The sequence below is a fragment of the Xyrauchen texanus genome, chromosome 25, assembly GCF_025860055.1.
Source record: "Xyrauchen texanus isolate HMW12.3.18 chromosome 25, RBS_HiC_50CHRs, whole genome shotgun sequence".
NCBI lineage: Eukaryota > Metazoa > Chordata > Actinopteri > Cypriniformes > Catostomidae > Xyrauchen > Xyrauchen texanus.
This window is the reverse complement of record NC_068300.1, coordinates 8,966,076-8,984,963: the sequence shown is the minus strand read 5'-3', so window position 1 is coordinate 8,984,963 and position 18,888 is coordinate 8,966,076. Positions and strand designations below refer to the sequence as shown.

At 38.5% G+C, this 18,888-nt stretch overlaps 1 protein-coding gene across 1 annotated transcript in view; it reads right to left on the bottom strand.

Moving 5' to 3' along the window:
- LOC127619327 (actin remodeling regulator NHS-like) overlaps positions 1–18,888 on the bottom strand; it is a 125,704-nt gene that overhangs the window by 7,832 nt on the left and 98,984 nt on the right. The window contains exons 2-8 of the mRNA XM_052092209.1: positions 14,333–14,485; positions 13,171–13,307; positions 11,439–11,483; positions 9,619–9,681; positions 3,670–3,865; positions 3,058–3,105; positions 157–288 (exon numbers count right to left, since the gene is read on the bottom strand). Coding sequence (XP_051948169.1) covers positions 157–288; positions 3,058–3,105; positions 3,670–3,865; positions 9,619–9,681; positions 11,439–11,483; positions 13,171–13,307; positions 14,333–14,485 — 774 coding nt within the window. The remainder of the gene's footprint in view (positions 1–156; positions 289–3,057; positions 3,106–3,669; positions 3,866–9,618; positions 9,682–11,438; positions 11,484–13,170; positions 13,308–14,332; positions 14,486–18,888) is intronic.

The following is an 18,888-nucleotide window of genomic DNA, read 5'->3' as shown; positions in this document are numbered from 1 at the left end:
GTGACCAGTCAAGGTATACACTTTCCCTAACACACTCGCATAAATCTTAACATTAACTCTTGATGCTTAAGTTAATGTACATTATGTTTCAACTTCCCAAATAAAATGCAATGAAAACAAAATAGAATAATGTAAAAATATTACAGATGCACACACCCAAATCCTGTTGCACACGTCTGGGAATGCCAGTGATGGTTTTCCTTCTCCTTAGCTTCCTCCGCCTTTGAAGAACGGACTGCGAGTGGACTAGTGAGCAGCGCACACTGGCCTCTCTGTCGAAACCAACCCCTGCAAAAAGCAGTAGACATGTGAGAGGTTATTGAGTGCTAGCCACTGTTTTTTTTATTGCCCCCCACCCCGTTTCTCACACTCATGATGAATTGAGCTTTTTCATGCTAAATAAATTTCAAACATACAATTAAGGAACATAAAAATAATACAAAACTGTAACAACAATAATCATTTTATATCTTAAATATTTGTTTTAAAAAGAAAAAAGTATATATATATATATATACACACCACAAATGTAATATTAAAAAAAAGTCATCTTGCATACATTATGGTTATCAATACATCTCAGGCAAAAAAGACATCTTCATTTTAATGCATGTATTAGATAGTCACATAAATATGCAACAAAAAAAGAAAAAAATGGATTTAAGTCATGTTCAAATGTTTTAACACACAGAAATACATTAGACATACAATACGCAATGTCATGCAAGGTGAAAGGAGCCACATATTTAGGACGTCAGAACAGAAAGCAGCTGGGGTTGAAAATTAAGAGCATCTACCTTACTACCCAAACCCAGCCTAACTCTCTACACTGAATCCTGCTGAACTCTAGATTTGAACCTGTGTTTGTTTGGCTGTTTATCCACTGTCATGCATCATGACTCTCATGTGATTGCAAGCTTTGCCCTTTGAGCATCAATTACTGGACTTTGGCTGTGATGTGCAATTTCCAGTCAACACTGCCTATGACTACGCACTGCAAAAGTCCCGTTCACTCAGTCAAGCTGGAGTATATATTTGGCCTCTTTGTAGTTCCGATGCAACTAATTAGCATGCATAAAACCCTTCCTTGACTCTTTGCATTCCCTGGGACAAAGGTGGTAACCAAGACAACGAAGAACTTTTTTGTTTCAAATTTCATGACTTGCAGATTTTAACCTACTTTCCAGCGTGTCTAATACTTCATTATTAAACTAATGTACACATCCAGGCAAAAGGTTGTACACACTGAACTGAATTTACCATAAGTTTCTCGTGATATTCAATTTTTTTTTTTTAACTTGGCTCATGCTAAAATGCTTTAAATGAGTTTTGTTTGAAAATATATATTGTAATTACATATGGATTTCTTCAGAAAATGAAAAGTGTAATTATTTAAACAAATACATTTGACCACAAATTGGATAATAAATGTGTAGGAAGGCACTCGGGCATCTAAAACAAATTTCACGTAGTGAATAATGTTTCTCACTGGGGTTCAGGGCCTTCGTGAAACTCCTTCAATACAATTTAAAGGGGTAGTTCACCCAAAAATGAAAATCCTCTCATTGTTTACTCACCTTTAAGCCATCCCAGATGTGTATGATTTCCACCAAAGTGAAGATTTCAGCTATATGTGTCCATACAATTTAAATAAACATCCCCAGGCTGCTGGCTATTTTACGGTCCAAAAGGCATACTAAGGCAGCATAAATGTAATCCACTTGACTCCAATCAATAAATTAGTATTTTCTGAAGCAAACCGATAGATTGGTGTAAAAAACGAATCAACAATTAAAAGTTTTTAACTTTAAATCATTGCTTCCGTCCAGCGCTGGATTGCTGTTTGAAATCACCTAATTCTCACGTGACGTTCATTCCTCTGTTGTATATGCAGGGCCGCCCCTGGCCAAATTGATGTTGTATATGCAGGGCCGCCCCTGGCCAAATTGATGTTGTATATGCAGGGCCGCCCCTGGCCAAATTGATGCCCTACGCTGAGTGTGTGGGGGGGTTTTTCATGTGATTTGATCGCAACGCGATCATCTGTGTTCCGCAACTGCTTTCTGGTGCTTGAATAACGTATAACGTGCGAGTAAGGGCAGCCGTTGGACTTTCTGGTGCCCCCCTAGTGAGTTGGTGCCCTACGCAGACTGCGTAGTCTGCTTATTGGGAGCGGCGGTACTGACAAAGCGTCCACTTTTTGCGTGAAATTGTGCTTACTTTACGCAACAACAATGTGATGCGTCGACTGCTGGCAGGAAGCGATTTTTTTTAAATTAATTAATTAATTAATTAATAAAAACTTATTTTAATTAAAATAAGTTTTAATTATCAATTTGTTTTTTACACCAACCAATCGATTTGCTTCTGAAGACATGAATTTATCAACTGGAGTCGTGTGTATTACTTTTATGCTTCCTAAATATTCCTTTTGGACCATCAAACCGCCAGCAGCCTGATGCCATCTGTTTACATTGTATGGATAAAAAGAGCTGAAATGTGCTTATAAAAATCTCCACTTCGGTTCTGCTGAAGAAGGAAAATCATACACATCTGGGATGGCTTAAAAGGTGAGTAAACAATGAGAGGATTTTCATTTTTGGGTGAACTAACCCTTCATTAAGCATTTCAGAATGCACCTGGGAGAGAATGCTGAGCTGTAATCCAGACAAACGGTGGATTCTTTAAAGAAGTATTAATTTGACTATTATTCTAAAATATTGAAAATGGTAACAATCCAGAATGAGCAGATGTGTCCAAACTTTGGACTAGTCTCACTTTGCATTTTTCATTGCCCAACAGAGGACATGCAAACGTCTTACTACTTATGCACTGGTTATTAGCCACTTAGCCTCAGCTTATGTTAGCATGGGCTAGTAACGCAAATCAGCCATTACTGTAAACTGCTACAACATCCAAAATGAAAGTGTTCTCATGGCTGATCTGCCAACCCCTTTTCTCTCTCTGCACTTTGTTCTAGATGGTGGTGGTTTGGGGAATGAAGTGGCACTGATACTGAAGGGGGGAAACTGAATGGACACGTAAAAGATCTCTCACTTAGGAAAGCTGATATCGCTGAAGGGGAAGTAGCGATGGCACCCTCTTCTGAAAACAATACACGCAAAATTCAGCGTTCTCACAAGGAAAGCCTTCCGTTCATTGATGCCAGAGGAGAACTTTGGTCAAGATGACGAAGCTATTAAATAGATTTGGCAATGAGGCATAACATAGACTTATTTACTTTCCAGAACTACAAAACATGTTCCTGAGGCACATTAGCACTGCTAAACCTATCACAGCCTAATACATAGACATGAGACAGCTAAGATCTCTAATGGGAATTGGGAAGACCAAAAGGCCTAGAGTTAAAAACAATGAAAACGCTCTTGACATTAACATAAATTGCTCTTTATGAATCCCTGACATGCTAAATGTGCACTAGTTCATAATAGACCAAAGTTCTCCTTTAGTAGTTACAGTATGACAATGTCAGACTTGAGTCAAATAGTAAGTATCTAAATAATACCAAAACCAATGTAACAAGTTTTCCTTTTCAAAATACAACTTTGTATAATACAATATGCTGCTATGAAATACCTTTTATATCAAGTGTCAGACTCTGGACTGCCTCGGCATGCATTAATAAAGTAGGGGGCTTTACGCATTTACCTGTTACATTAATGGGAACGATGCATGAGGTGACGACTTGAGAGTCGGTCTTCATCTTATCCTCTGGGGTGGGCAGTGGCAAGACTCCGGGCCAATTGGTCTGCTTGTCCAGCGTTGAGGGTGTGTTTGGGATTGGGCACTTTGGCCAGTTGCCCAGACCCAACACTTCTGAATCTGACTCGACTGGAGGGGTAACCTGGAAAAACATTCCGGTAGAGACTATCGGTATGAGGTTACAGAGGTTAAATGGAGTTATGATACCTGTTAGACCTGCCAAAATATTAAAGGCACCATTAAATAGCTAACCAGTTTTCTTTACTGAATGCATGTATAAAGTTTATTTCTTGATTCTCCTAGAATGAGTTATACTCTTTATTTAAGCTGTGTGATTGTATTATCAAAATTTGAGTCAATTCAATTACAATTATTAAGTAAAAACAACAACATATGTATTTTAAAAGCAAATCTGAGTTTCTCAGCAAATCTAGTTATTTTAACTTAAATAGTTAAGTTCATTCTATATGAACACCAAGTTTAGTGAACTCAATTACATACGTTTTAGAGATGGCATTACTCAATTAATTTGAGTAAAGTCAAAAAATTAGGATTTTTAGTGTGTATTTATATTAATTTGAAGGAGTACAACTGCATACACACAATGGCAATTATGATGTAACAGGGCCTTTAACTTTCTTTTTGAGTGCCTAAAGCTTATAACAAAAATATGATGTTAGACATTTACATTTTTGATTATGAAAGCCACATGCACATGCAGGAAGAAGCATTAGCATGCAGAGTGAGAAAAAGCAGAGAACACTTCAAACAGAAATGATTAGAAAGTAAACAATTAAGGAGAAAGTTTGCTGTCAACACACTGACTCACTTCAATTTCCTAAGTTGAAGACCAAAACAACCTCCATAAATGACCACTGTTCAGCTGTCATCCACTAAATCCTCTTAGACAGTTAGACAGCAAATGTACCTTGTTCATAGAGAGCTAACTAAGGAGGTTTTGAATGTTTAGTAGCTAAAACTGCCACCCAGCCACAGATATGAACATACACAGTAATAAAGAGAGCTGTGTAATATAGTACTTGTGTCAATGGGTGTCCCTTTCCCAGCCACCCAATGAGGACCTCACAATAAACATTGCTACCCCCCACCCCCCACCAAAAAGGGTTACCATGGAAACTTCTCCCATAACAAGAGGAAGAGTGATAGAAAGAGGGAAAAGTTTAACCAGTGCAAAAAGAGACAGACAGGCAGTCTCAAAGGGAGTTCATAGCCATTTTGTCTTTAAAAAAGGGGCAATGGGTGAAGTGGAGTTTTGGAAAACACAAGATCAGAGCAGAGGAGGAGATAAAAAGGAGGGTATGGAGCCAAATCGAGAGAGACAAGGAACAAGAAGAGGGAAAACAGGGGGGCTGGGAAATAGCCAAATGTGACGGTTTAATTTCTCCGCCTGGCTCACGACCAAATTTCAATAAGGAGAGAGAGAGAGAGAGAGAGAGAGAGAGAGAGAGAGAGAGAGAGAGAGAGAGAGACATCAGGGGAATGAAAGAATGCCATTCATTAAGTTCAAGACCAAAATGAGAGAGAAGTTGAAACAGAGAGAGAGAGCGAGAGAGAGAGGTTTTAAACTGAAAAATCCCACAAGCAATGTTCCTACTAATTTAGGTTCTTGCGGTGTAAAACAGTTCACATTTATTAGGCTATTAATCACATTTTGGTAGACCCCCTCTTTAAAGGGATAGTTCACACAAAATTTAAAATACATATTTTGCTGAACACAAATGAAGATTTTTAGAAGAATATCTCAGCTCTGTATGTCCATACAATGCAAGTAAATGAGTACCAAAAATGTGAAACTCCAAAAAGCACATAGATGCAGCACAAAATCCACAAGACTCCAGTGTTTAAATCCAAATCTTCAGAAGTGAAATGATAGGTGTTGGTGATAAACAGATCAATATTTAAGTAATTTTTTACTATAAATTCTCCTCACTGCCAGTAGGTGGTGATATGCACAAATAATGCAAATCACTAAAACACAAGAAGAAGAATGTGAAGATATGGATTAAACCACTGGAGTCTCATGGATTATTTTTATGCTGTCTTTATATACTTTTGGAGCTTCAAATTTAGGTCATCATCATTTACTTGCATTGTAAGGACCTACAGAGCTGAAATATTCTTCTAAAAATCTTTGTTTGTGTTCAGCAGAAGAAAGAAAGTCAAACACATCTGGGATGTCATGAGGGTGAGTAAATGATGAGAGTAATTTCATTTTTGGGTAAACTATTAATTTAAGAATATTTAACTTTATAGAGTAACTAAAAATATAAATATATTGCAGCATAAATTGCAAATAGGATGAATGTTATCCAAAATATTACTGTTTTTTCCCTTCTGTATTTTAGCTAAAAAAACAGGATAACGTGTGTCGAGACAACGAATGGTTTCTGAGGGTTTAGTATGTTTAGAGAAAAGTATTTTATCAGTTTTGTTTGGTGACTTTGACTATAAGAACTTGAAATCTTTGTACGTTTCTAGGCAGAAGTCCTTGTCTCACAAATTAGTCAGTGCGGCATATTTATGCAAATGATTTCTCACAGCTTCAGTTCCATGCTGAAAATTAATGGATGGGCTCCGGTTGAAATGAAGATCATTAATTTATCTCTTTTTCTACACATTTTTTTAAATATCTCAGCAAAGATTTTTTTTTTCTGTCTGCATAGGAGTATCATCAGAAGCACTTCAGAGAAAACCCTGGACACAAACATGGATAAAAGACAAAAGTCCCAATGACTGTATGTTCAGTCTCTCTTACTCATTCACTCTAAAATCCATCCATCTCAGAGTCAGGCACTTACAGTAGGTTTAAGCCCCAATGCTGTGAGATGATGGGCAATTTATTTTTCACATACACACACACACACACACACAGTTGTGTTTCCATGTTTTATGGGGACTTTCCATAGACATAATGGTTTTTATACTGTACAAACTTTATATTCTATCCCCTAAACCTAACCCTACCCCTAAACCTAACCCTCACAGAAAACATTCTGCATTTTTACATTTTCAAAAAACATAATTTAGTATGATTTATAAGCTGTTTTCCTCATGGGGACCCACAAAATGTTCCCACAAGGTCAAACATTTCGGGTTTTACTATCCTTATGGGTACATTTGGTCCCCACAAAGTGATAAATACACGCTAACACACACACACACACACACACACAACACACACACACACAAAGCAGCATAATGCTACAGAAGATTTGATAAATTACAACAGAACTTTGCTGCTAACTAAAGGCTTTAGATTTAAATTGCATGTTTCATAGTTCGGATTGCACTACTACTTATTTTACTAATCAACAAGTTGCACATAAAAGTAGTCACCTATCAATTAGTTGCGACCCCTAGTTTTTACCCATTTTCTATTACTCACACTTGAACAAGTACACACATGCAAAGAGAGGGATTTCTATATATGCAAATTCGGATCAAAGTTATAATCTAGGGCACAGATGTGCTGCAGTGGTTAGGAATTATGGAAGACAGTTGCATCAAAGACAGCAAAGAGGAGGAGGAATTTTAGAGAATAAAGACGAGTTTTGGAGATTTTAGATGTTAGAAGAAATAGTCCTGTAGAGGTTTGGTACACAAATAGCCCTGTAGAGGTTTGGTTTTAATTCAGGAAATCGATAAATCTTGGGCTGTCGTTTTAATTCAGTACGATTTAATTCAGTACGATTTAATTATATACAAAATTACCCATTTAAAAAAATAACGCAATTAATAAAATTATGCAATATGTAACAATTTTCATGTAATATTTGCCTTTTTTTGCCAATGTGTGAACGGCTTGTAATGCATCTTAAAAAATGAGCCCTTCCCGGACTTCCTAGGTTGCCTATTAATGCCTGTAGACTGATTTTAATGCGAAGGGAGCGGGCCGCTTTTGCCGGGAAAATCCAAAGAATGTGACGTTTATGCGCGCTCCCAAGAGCCTTGCCTCAGACAGTTATAGCTTCTCTTCCGCTATTCAACAGTGACAACAAACTGCAACACTAGGTAGCGTTATCTTAGAGATGGAATCCAGCAAACATCCATCTCCCAGAACAACACCGACTCCTACTCAAACTCAGAGTAAGCCAAAAAAAATCCCTTTTATCTACTGAATCCAGTCTGGCTAAGCGGAAACGTGATTGTGGTCGAGCGAAAACTAGAGTGAACATCGGCAGGGCATTTGATTCCTGGAGGGACCTTCGTTCGGTTTTGGGGATCAAAACCGACCCTGAATTGGCATTCTCCTTATTGGACAGGTAATCATACAGTACATAACTGCAAAGCATGTGAAATATAGTGCCATAAGGACTGATCTGTGTCATTTTAGCTAAACTACAATAACACGTGAAATGAACGCTAGACAATGTTCAGGATAATGCAAAAAGACCCATTCATTAGTGTAACGTAACTTCTATTCTACATTCTATTATAATAAAACAACAGGACATCGATATATCAAAATGACAGTTGTGATGGAATAAAATCAATACAGAATTGTGTCAACATATTAATAATTTATAACCAGCTACTGTCATCATCCACTAAATTGAGCTAACAACTATTGATGAAGCTGGCTAGCTAGCTAACTCTGACATAAGCTATCATATAAACGCAGCCAATGTATAATGCAAAGAAAAGTGATTACTTCAAACTACAGTCTCGCATAGTCAGACCTATATCCACACTTTGTTTTAGCCCTGTTCCAGCAATGGAGATTCAAATATAATATACAGTCTCAAAGTTTGTAGTAAAACAATCATAACTCTGTAATTGTAACTATGCTACATCATCTGTCAGTATGATGTCAGTGAATCATGTTCAGCCCCTTTGTATGTTATGTCATTGTTTTGGATGCTCGCTCAATCACATCCCAATGGAGTGTGTGCACGAGCATGAGCAATCGGTAGCTGGCTGCAGTTCACTTAGCGGCCACAGGTGTCATTAATAACAAGGGTTTTCTGAATCTTACATACTGCACCTTTAATTGAATATTCCTACCATTGAAGCAATGCAAGCTTGAAGTACCACCTGTATTCAGCAGGGGGCAGTAAGCAAAACTCCTTGTTGCTAGGGAGGGTAGAGTCACATGGGGTAACCTCCTCGTGGTCGCTATAATATGGTTCGTTCTTGGTTGGGCGTGGATGCCGCGGTGGGTGGCATGAAGCCATGTCCAAGCTATGTCTACATGGCAACATGCTCAAGAAGCCACATGATAAGATGCACAGGTTAATGGTCTCAGACGCTGAGGCAGCTGAGATTCATCCTCCGCCATCCGGATTGAGTCACTACGCGTCCACGACGACTTAAAAGCACATGGGGAATTGGGCATTCCAAATTGGGAGAAATAATAATAATAATATGTGAAATAAACAATATATTGACTTCTAAAGTTACTTTTTGTATCGTCTTATCAATGCTTTACTGATCTGCCTCTATAATGTAATCATTGTAATTACATAAATTATTATTTTTATTTTATACTGTATATTATATTTGTAATAATTTAAATATAACTATTTAATCATTATATATTGAATCATTGTTATTTTAGGGCTTTCTCAGCAAATATTCATACAGTATATGTGCTACATGGCGATGAATTTGAATAATTAAATCGGCTTATCATGTCATTAATTTGCTAAATGTTTTTAAATAGATTGACAGCCCTAATACTATCTAATGAGTTTAAAATCTGACAGTGCCATGTCTTGAAGATTCAACTACTGTGTGACCAAACCAAAACGTTCAACAGGGATTTGTGTCAAAGAGGTTACGTTAAACCAGTTTGAGTGATTATGATTTGATTAGGGATGCAAAGCTGTTTCAAGATCAGCGCTCAGGATTTTGGGAGATTCAGGGGAAAAATACCTTTCTGCTCCATGGAGAGAAATGACAACATTCAGTAGGGGAGGAGGACCGGGTGCTTTGAAACTACAACAGACACACAAAACATAAAGATAGACATGAATATGTGGATGAACATGAAAACACAGATATCGCTCATGGACATGATCGGAAATTAGGAAACCACACAGACAACTCTGTCTTCTGTACCTGCAGAATTTGGTTCCATTACACATGCAAAGCTACTGTTAAAGTCATTCAAAGTAATTGAAGCAGTCTTTAAATAACAGCTGTGATTTATTGTGCTTGCCAAAACAGGACCAGTGATAATATAGATTTGGGTGATTATATATAATTAAGGAGTAGTCTGCATTTCATCAGCACTGAAACATTTATGACACCGGCTGCATCCCTATTCACATGCGTATACTGTACACTAAAAGTATATACTTATAAACTTATAGAACTTATAAACGGCAGACTCCAGTCAGTGACCCCTGAACAGCCTAAAATAATATTAGACATTTAACAACCGGAAGAATGTTGTTTATCAACATGGTTGGCTGCAAAAGATGAGTTATTTTCATAATGATTGACCCATAAATGAGTGAATTATTATCTGCATTACAGCTTGACATCCGGCGAGCAGATGCCCACAGCGACATTTGGATTAACTATCAAAATGAAAATTATATCAATTTAAATAACTAATATAATATATATATATATATATATATATATATATATATATATATATATATATATACACACTGATCAGCCACAACATTAAAACCACCTGCCTAATATTTTGTAGGTCCCCCTCGTGCCACCAAAACAGCGCCAACCAGCATCTCTGAATATCTTTCTGAGATGCTATCTTCTCACCACAATTGTACAGAGTGGTTATCTGAGTTACTGTAGACTTTGTCAGTTCAAACCAGTCTGGACATTCTCTGTTGACCTCTCTCATCAACAAGACATTTCCATCTACAGAACTGCCTCTCACTGGATATTTTTTTTTTGGGGGGGTAAATTCTAGAGACTGTTGTGTGTGAAAATCCCAGGAGATCAGCAGTTACAGAAATACTCAAACCAGCCCGTCTGGCACCAACAATCATGCCACGGTCCTAATCACTGAGTTCACATTTATTTTCACCATTCTGATGGTTGATGTGAACATTAACTAAAGCTTTTTTGCACCGCTGCCACATGATTGGCTGATTAGATAAATGCATGGATGATTGTTTGTGCCAGATGGGCTGGTTTGAGTATTTCTGTAACTGCTGGGATTTTCACACACAACATGTAGGTGTCTAGAATTTACTCAGAATGGTGCCAAAAACAAAAAACATCCAGTGAGTGACATTTTTCTGGACAGAAATGTCTTGTTGATGAGAGAGGTCAACAGAGAATGGCCAGACTGGTTTAAACTGACAAAGTCTACAGTAACTCAGATAACCACTCTGTACATTTGTGGTGAGAAGTATATTATCTCATAATGCTATTCTGAGATGTGGGTTGCTGCTGTTTTGGTGGCACGAGGGGGACCTACACAATATTATGCAGGTGGTTTTAATGTTGTGGCTGATTGGTGAAATAAGTAAATACATAAATAACATGATCATTTCATGAAGATCAATGCAAAATAAGAAAAGAAAGAAAGAAAGAAAATAATCTATATTCCCTGGAACAATTGTGTAACCCTGTGCAATATATTACAAAGGAAAATAATAAAAATACAGGACATCAAGGGTGGGTTTATCTAGCTAAAGTGAAATAAATAAATAAATAAGTCCAAACAGTAGAATGGATGGGTTTTAGGTGACACACAGACGTGTGTTTACCTGTGTTTGTGTTGTATTTGTTTCTATGTCACTCACAGTCCTTTCCTGAACACACAGACACACTATCATTAACACACACTCTAAAAACAGGGCCAAACTGGCAATGCCAGTGCCATGGATGCCTTGCAAAAATGTGGTTTTCTGTGATAAAATAAACATTGTTTTTGTTGCAAATTGTGCTGATTTAAACTTAAACTCGCCCTGTAAAATTAACTTCTAGCTCTAACTTTGAGGTTATGTTGAAATACTCTGATCAGCCACCACATAAAAACCACTGACAGGTGAAATAAATAACATAGATTATCTCGTTACAATGGCGCCTGTCAAGGGGTGGGACATATTAGTCAGCAAGTGAACAGTCAGTTCTTAAATTTCATGTCTTGGAAGCTGGAAAAATGGGCAAGCGTAAGGATCTGAGCGACTTTGACAAGGGCCAAATTGTGACGGCTAGACGATTGGCTCAGGGCATCACCAAAACAGCAGGTCTTGTGGGGTGTTCCCGGTATGCAGTGGTTAGTACCTACCAAAAGTGGTCCAAGGAAGGACAACCGGTGAACCGGCAACAGGGTCATGGGCTCACTGATGTATGTGGGAAGCGAAGGCTAGCTCGTCTGGTCCGATCTCACAGAAGAGCTACTGTAGCACAAATTGCTGAAAAACTTAATGCTGGCCATGATAGCTATGATGATCAGAACACACAGTGCATCACGGCTTGCTGCGTATGGGGCTGCGTAGCCGCAGACCGGTCAGAGTGCCCATGCTGACCCCTGTCCACCAACGAAAGCACCTTCAATGGGCACGTTAGTGTCAGAACTGGACCATGGAGCAATGGAAGAAGGTGGCCTGGTCTGATGAATCACATTTTCTTTTAGATCACGTAGACAGCCGGGTGCATGTGCGTCGTTTACCTGGGGAAGAGATGGCAGCAAATGGGAAGAAGGCAGGCCGTCGGAGGCAGTGTGATGCTCTGAGCAATGTTCTGCTGGGAAACTTTTGAGTCCTGACATTCATTTGAATGTTACTTTGACATGTACCACCTACATAAAGATTGTCGCAGACCACGTACACCCCTTCATGACAACGGTTTTCCCTGATGGAAGTGGCCCCTTTCAGCAGGATAATGTGCCCTGCCACACTGCAAAAATTATTCAGGAATATTTAATTATTTGAGGAACATGACAAAGAGTTCACAGTGTTAACCTAACCTCCAAATTCCCCAGATCTCAGTCCGATTGAGCATCTATGGGATGTGCTGGACCAACAAGTCCGATCCATGGAGGCCCCACCTCACAACTTACAGGACTTGAAGGATCTGATGCTAATGTCTTGGTGTCAGATACCACAGGACACCTTCAGAGATCTTGTAGAGTCCATGCCTCGACGGGTCAGAGCTGTTTTGGCGGCACGAGGGGGACCTACACTATATTAGGCAGGTGGTTTTAATGATGTGGCTGATCGGTGTAGCTAAAGTGACTTGTGAATATGATAGTCTTGGAAGTATCAGTTAGAAAGGGTTGAATATAATAAATAAATCAGTAAAATAAAACTGTTTTGAGTTACATATTATAGCATTTCTGTCAAAAATAAGGAAACTATATTTTATATATATATATATATATATAGGGGAAGAAAAAAAATTGAACTACAGCAGAGAAAATACCTATTGATAAGCCCTCAAAGAATAATAATGTTACATTCTATAAAACAGGAAGACAGACAGACAAATGTTTACCATTGTCAAATGTCTCTCTCTCTGTTCTCGTCTCCTCAGCGTGCGTGGTGATGGGTAGGTGGGCATGGGCGGAGCCATGGAGATGGAGATGGTCACCCTCCGCTCTCTCTCACTGGCTTCCTGTCTCTGCTGCTGATCTGTTGAGCATATTCATGAACAAATAGATTCATACAGTTTTACAGAAATTATTGGATAATATACATATCTTAAACATTGACCAATAACTATTATTGTTATGTTAAACGGATAGATCACCCATAAAGGAAAATTCTCTCATCATTTACTCATCCTCATGTCATCCCAGATGTGTATGACTTTCTTTCTTCTGTTGAACACAAACAAAGATTTTTAGAAGAATATTTCAGCTCTGTTGGTCCAAACAAGGCAAGTGAATGGTGGCCAGAACTTTGAAGCTCTAAAAAGCATATAAAGGCAGCATATAAGTAATCCATACAGCTCCAGTGGTTTAATCTATATATTTTAAAGATATGATAGGTGTGGGTGAGAAATCAATGTTTAATTCCTTTATAAACCATAAATTCTTCTCCCTGCCCAATAGGTGGCGATTTGCACAAAGAATGTGAATGACCAAAAACAAAAGAAGAATGTGAAAGAGGATATCTATAGTAAAAAAGGACTTAAATATTGATCTGGTTTTCACCCACACCTATCATATCTCTTCTGAAGTAATGGATTAAACCACTGGATTACTTTTATGCTACCTTTGTATGCTTTTTGGACCTTCAAAGTTCTGGCCAGTGCCCACCATTCAGTTTCATTGTAAGGATACTGAGATATTCTTTTAAAAATCTCAGTTTGTGTTCAGCAGAAGAAAGAAAGTCGCACACTTCTGGGATGGCTCATGGTTGAGTAAATGATGAGAATGTTCTGTTTTGGCTGGAATATCTCTTTAATGCATGTCATTTTTGCACCACTTCTATCACCAAATTGGTTGAACAAACAAATAGTTCTGCCCAAAAACCATTGTGTTGGACATGTCAACTATGACTGCAGAATTGCTCCCTCTTCCTCCACTAGAGGGCCCTCTGAATCAACTTTACTTCCTACCTTTTTGCTAAGACTGCAGAAGTTCACTATCAGGCATGAATAAGGTGATTGAAAATTGATTGGCATTTATCATTCATTTGTAAACATCTCTAACCTCTGTACAGAGCCCGCAGGCTCTGTTTGGCGTTTCGATGCAGCTCTTCCACACATGCGGGTCGGGTTGACGGCAGGAACACATTTCTCTGCAGGTGCCACGGAGCCTGATAATGTCCAATCAGCTTACTCTCAATGTCCAGATTAGACACCGCTGCAGATAGTGAGAGGATTTGTTGTAATAATGGCTTTATTCACAAAAATATTTTTATAAATATAGGACAACATACTAAATTACAACCACAGTATATAACACATTTTTTAGCTAACTGTGCTAAGAAATCCATGCTGGGTATGGTATAGCAATGTACATCAACCATAGACATCGATTTGATGTATGTGTTTACATCTGGAATTTGCTACACTGATTCAAAGCACTAACTCGTGAGTTTAGGAGTCTTTTTGACCGATTCACTAAAAGAACCAGTTCAATAGAGTCATTCTTTCATGAATCGGACTACACTGTTCAAGCTGTATATATGTTTTTCAGTGCAGCCAGCGCAAAAGTAACAGAAAGATGTGATGTCTATTTATTGTCATTGTATTACTTTCTAACAATACCTTTTCGTTTCTTTTGTCATGGTACTTTAATCAACCAGTACGCTATCAGGCAGGCTTCAAACACAAACACAAACTATATGGTATCTCTCTCTATCTCTCTCCCTCTCTCTCTCTCTCTCTCTCTCTCTCTCACTGTATCTGTGTATTATGTAAAGTATCAAAGAGAAACAAAGGCTCTTTACTCTTAATTAAGTAGCTTATTTATAAAACCAAAAACTAAATCCTCCCTAATCACTCCATCGAATGCTGGAGGAAGCTGCAACTGGTATGAAGAGCAAATAACCTCAGCGGCTGATCAGTTAGCCCAACATTAGCAACACAAAGCTCCATGCCATCAGCTAATGCATTAGTGTGTCAAAGACAAAAGATGCTAATGGAAGACAACACCTCATTAAATGAACCTGAACCAAACACCCAATATTTAAACACCTAACATGTTCATATTATTCTATTTGTTTCCCTGTCTTAACCTCGGGATACATATCCTGAGTTTACCAGAGCCTGCAAAGATCAAGCTCTGGTCCTGCATGATGTCCGACTCCCAATACTACATGTTGCTGAGTGATGACGACTAACTGCAGCTTGTGCCAGCCAGATATCACTTCAGTCTACTGCGATGGACTTCACAGAGGAAGAATTGATGCCAGCACCAACCGTCAGACACGGGATACTTCCCTGGACACTGCCTGAAACTTGGACTTAAGGTAGACTCCAGCGGAAATTAGTTTACAGTCGAACTGCAGTGCACCTTACTGACCTCTGCCTGCATCACCTTGGTCAAAGGATGGACTCTCTAGACACTTTTAAAATGGAATACATAGATAATAAATTAGTTGCAGCCTTCATCAGCCAAAGAACAAAGGATAATGCATCTGTTTGCACTTCCGCAGTTAAATAAGATTGTAAATTTAAGACTTAAGTAATTAATCTTACAGTTAATACAAAATCTCATTTTAATGTAATTTCATTTCATTTACAATCTCACAATCGAACGCAGTCAATGCAGTTCCTTCATTGACCACTAGGGAATCACGACCCAGTTTCTGTAATTACTGGTATTGCATACATGAACACAGAAGACCTGTCTGGCTGGGATGCTGTTGGCTGTTTTCACTATAACACGAGTGAATAGATCTATTGAAAAGCTGCTCTACTTGTCATTAGTACAGACCAGCATTAAGGCTGACTAATCTAGGTCAGGAATTCAATAAGCACAACTCTGCATGCATGATTCTCTCTGCATGTGCCCTAAGACCAAGATGGAATTTGAAAACAAGACTAAGTTAGTGTCTGTAAAATACTACTTTCCCCAATTCTGCAACTAAATAGTTTTAATGCACTTACAATTACTTCCAAACATACCTGCTGTAATGTGCAATTTGTATTATTCTAATAGTTCTACTATATTCTAATATATATAATATTTTTAGTAAACACAATGTGATAGGATGACCCTTATTTGGCTTTACACATGCCTGACAGCATCTTCCATATTTGGCACATTCACCTTCAAAGTTGACCATTAAAAGATTAAACCAAGAGATCATAGGATAAGTCAAAAAGATATTATCTCTATAATTGGGCCTTATTAGGCCAAACATCCTCATTGACCTTGCAATAATGCTTACTGAGCTGAAGCTAATAAAGGCCATTCTTAAATGGACTAATCTGACAGATGTCTAACGACTTGTCAACCTCCACTGCTGCCCAAAATAATGTGGTGGACAAAGCACCTGGCTCCAAAGAATGGAGTCAAGTCTGGTAAAATGATCATGGAAGACAAGCACAAGCATACTAGCTCATATCTGGTGAATTGGCCTGATTTAACTGAATTCACCCTTGTTTGACATATATTTGCAGTGCCATCCTTCTGAAATTTGGGGGACGAATGTTTCCATCTATTAGTCAAAGATGACTTGTTTTGTGAGGAACACAGCATGTTATCTCTCAGTAAAGTAGGGAGAAGTGACGGTGCCTGGGCACTTAGTGTTGTGGAAAACACGAGGGAGTGTAAAGTGAGGTTTAAGAGTATTCCCCCCCGAGGAGAGACCCCTGCTGAGGACTGAACTTTCGCCCTTCTTGGTCCTTTTTACCCAGATAGGCATGGCTCCATCTCAGTCTCTTAACTCACAGTTGCCTCTGCAAGATATCCAGGCACCCCATCAGATCTCCATCAAGACAGAATGCTACTGCTGTGAGATTTTGATGTCATATAGAGCACTGAATGATCTAAAGGTCTATTTACACTAGGGCTATATTCACAATATAATCGCAATGATTTTACTGACAATTTAAAGCATATTGTGAAAATTGTGATAATTTTAATGTGCCATTTATTTGGCCAATGTGTGTCCTACAGAGCACGTCTTAGACTGATTTAATGATCCTTCAGGGCAGCACAATTCTTCAAAATAACATCAGAATCATCCTATGGTCATATGTCTTGCCCAAGGACACTTTGGCATGTGGAGTTGTGTGGGCCGGGAATCGAAACACCAACCCTGCGCTTAGTGGCAAATCTGAGCCACAGCCACCCTAAAGGATAGAGCCAATGGTGATTATGACACACAACAGAGTACACTAGGTACTCACCTCCTGAAAAGACATGAATATTGAACATACTGTATAAGATTTGCTGTTATGCAAAAGAAATGCATATTGGTTTTTATGCTGAAAACGCATTTATAGGCACTGTCTGCAGAACATTTTAGATTGCATTCCTTTATTTCTTAGATTGAATATATAAATTAGGGTTAGAGCTGGGCAGTAGTGGTTCTAGCTTGTTTTGTGCCCTGGGCGAAACCTGCTCCAACATGCCCCCAAAGTTGTTTGCTTGTAACCAAGATGCCACCCTGGGCGACTGCCCATGTCGCCCATGCCTAAATCCGCCACTGGAGGCAGGGAAGGAGGAGGGGTAGAGAGAAAACACAGCTCTGATCTCTCACAGGAATAACGAAACAAAACTGTAAGTTCAAAGGGATAGTTCACCCAAAATTTTCATTTGGTGAACAATCCTTTTAATCAAAACAAATCTGTGAAATCTCAGAGGTGGTCATCTACAATCCCTCTGTTCCACAAAGACACAAGTAAACAGCTCCCAAAAACAATAGAGATGGTTTGTGGAGACTACGTGTCTACTGATGGGGAGATATCTGAGATAAGCGAACAGGCTTATTTTGGCATACGAAGATGAGATGGGAAACAGAACTGGCTTTATCACAGAACCCTTTCCTTTCCTGGGCCTAGTTTCCCAAAAGCATCGTAAGCCTAAGTAGATCATAGAATCCATCTTACGATGCATATTAGTTTTGCAGCCTGCTTCCCAAAAGCATCGTAACTTGAGTAGTACTTGAAAATGCTAGAAAATTAACGAGTGCTCTTGAGTAATCGTACAGCGCTAAGAACATTGTAAGGACACAGACTTATGCAGACACCTGCAGGACAAATGCCAAATTACACTCGATAAAATTTAAACACATATAGATACACTTTATGCACATTTATTATCAGAATACATGTTTTATTTTATTATTATTTTTAACCAACAAGGATAATAATAATAATAACAATAATAAATTCAGAAATTGATTAGTCAATATTGGGTGAACAGATAAATTAATAAGTAAACAAAGTTATTTGTGGACAGTTGGTAACAACAAAGTGGTGGGATGATTGTTGCAGAGAACTGTAAAATTTACAATCAGAAAGAGAAGAAAAAAGTGAATAACTTGATGCTGTGCATTAAAATCGTCCGTTTGGCTCCTCATCTCCACTTCCTCTCTGACACCTAAGGGCGCTCTCGCCCATGCCATGCTTTGTGTAGTACCGCACATGTTGTGTAGCCTTGCTGTTACCGTAATCACTTTTGGGAGTAAAGAGCAGATCTCCCTTTGATTGGTGAATGTCCCTAAAGCGCAGCTTCCACATGTCTCCTAAAACCTAATTTAATATTTCACCTACAATGAAACAGTCTTTCTGAACATTTAGAGTTGCAGC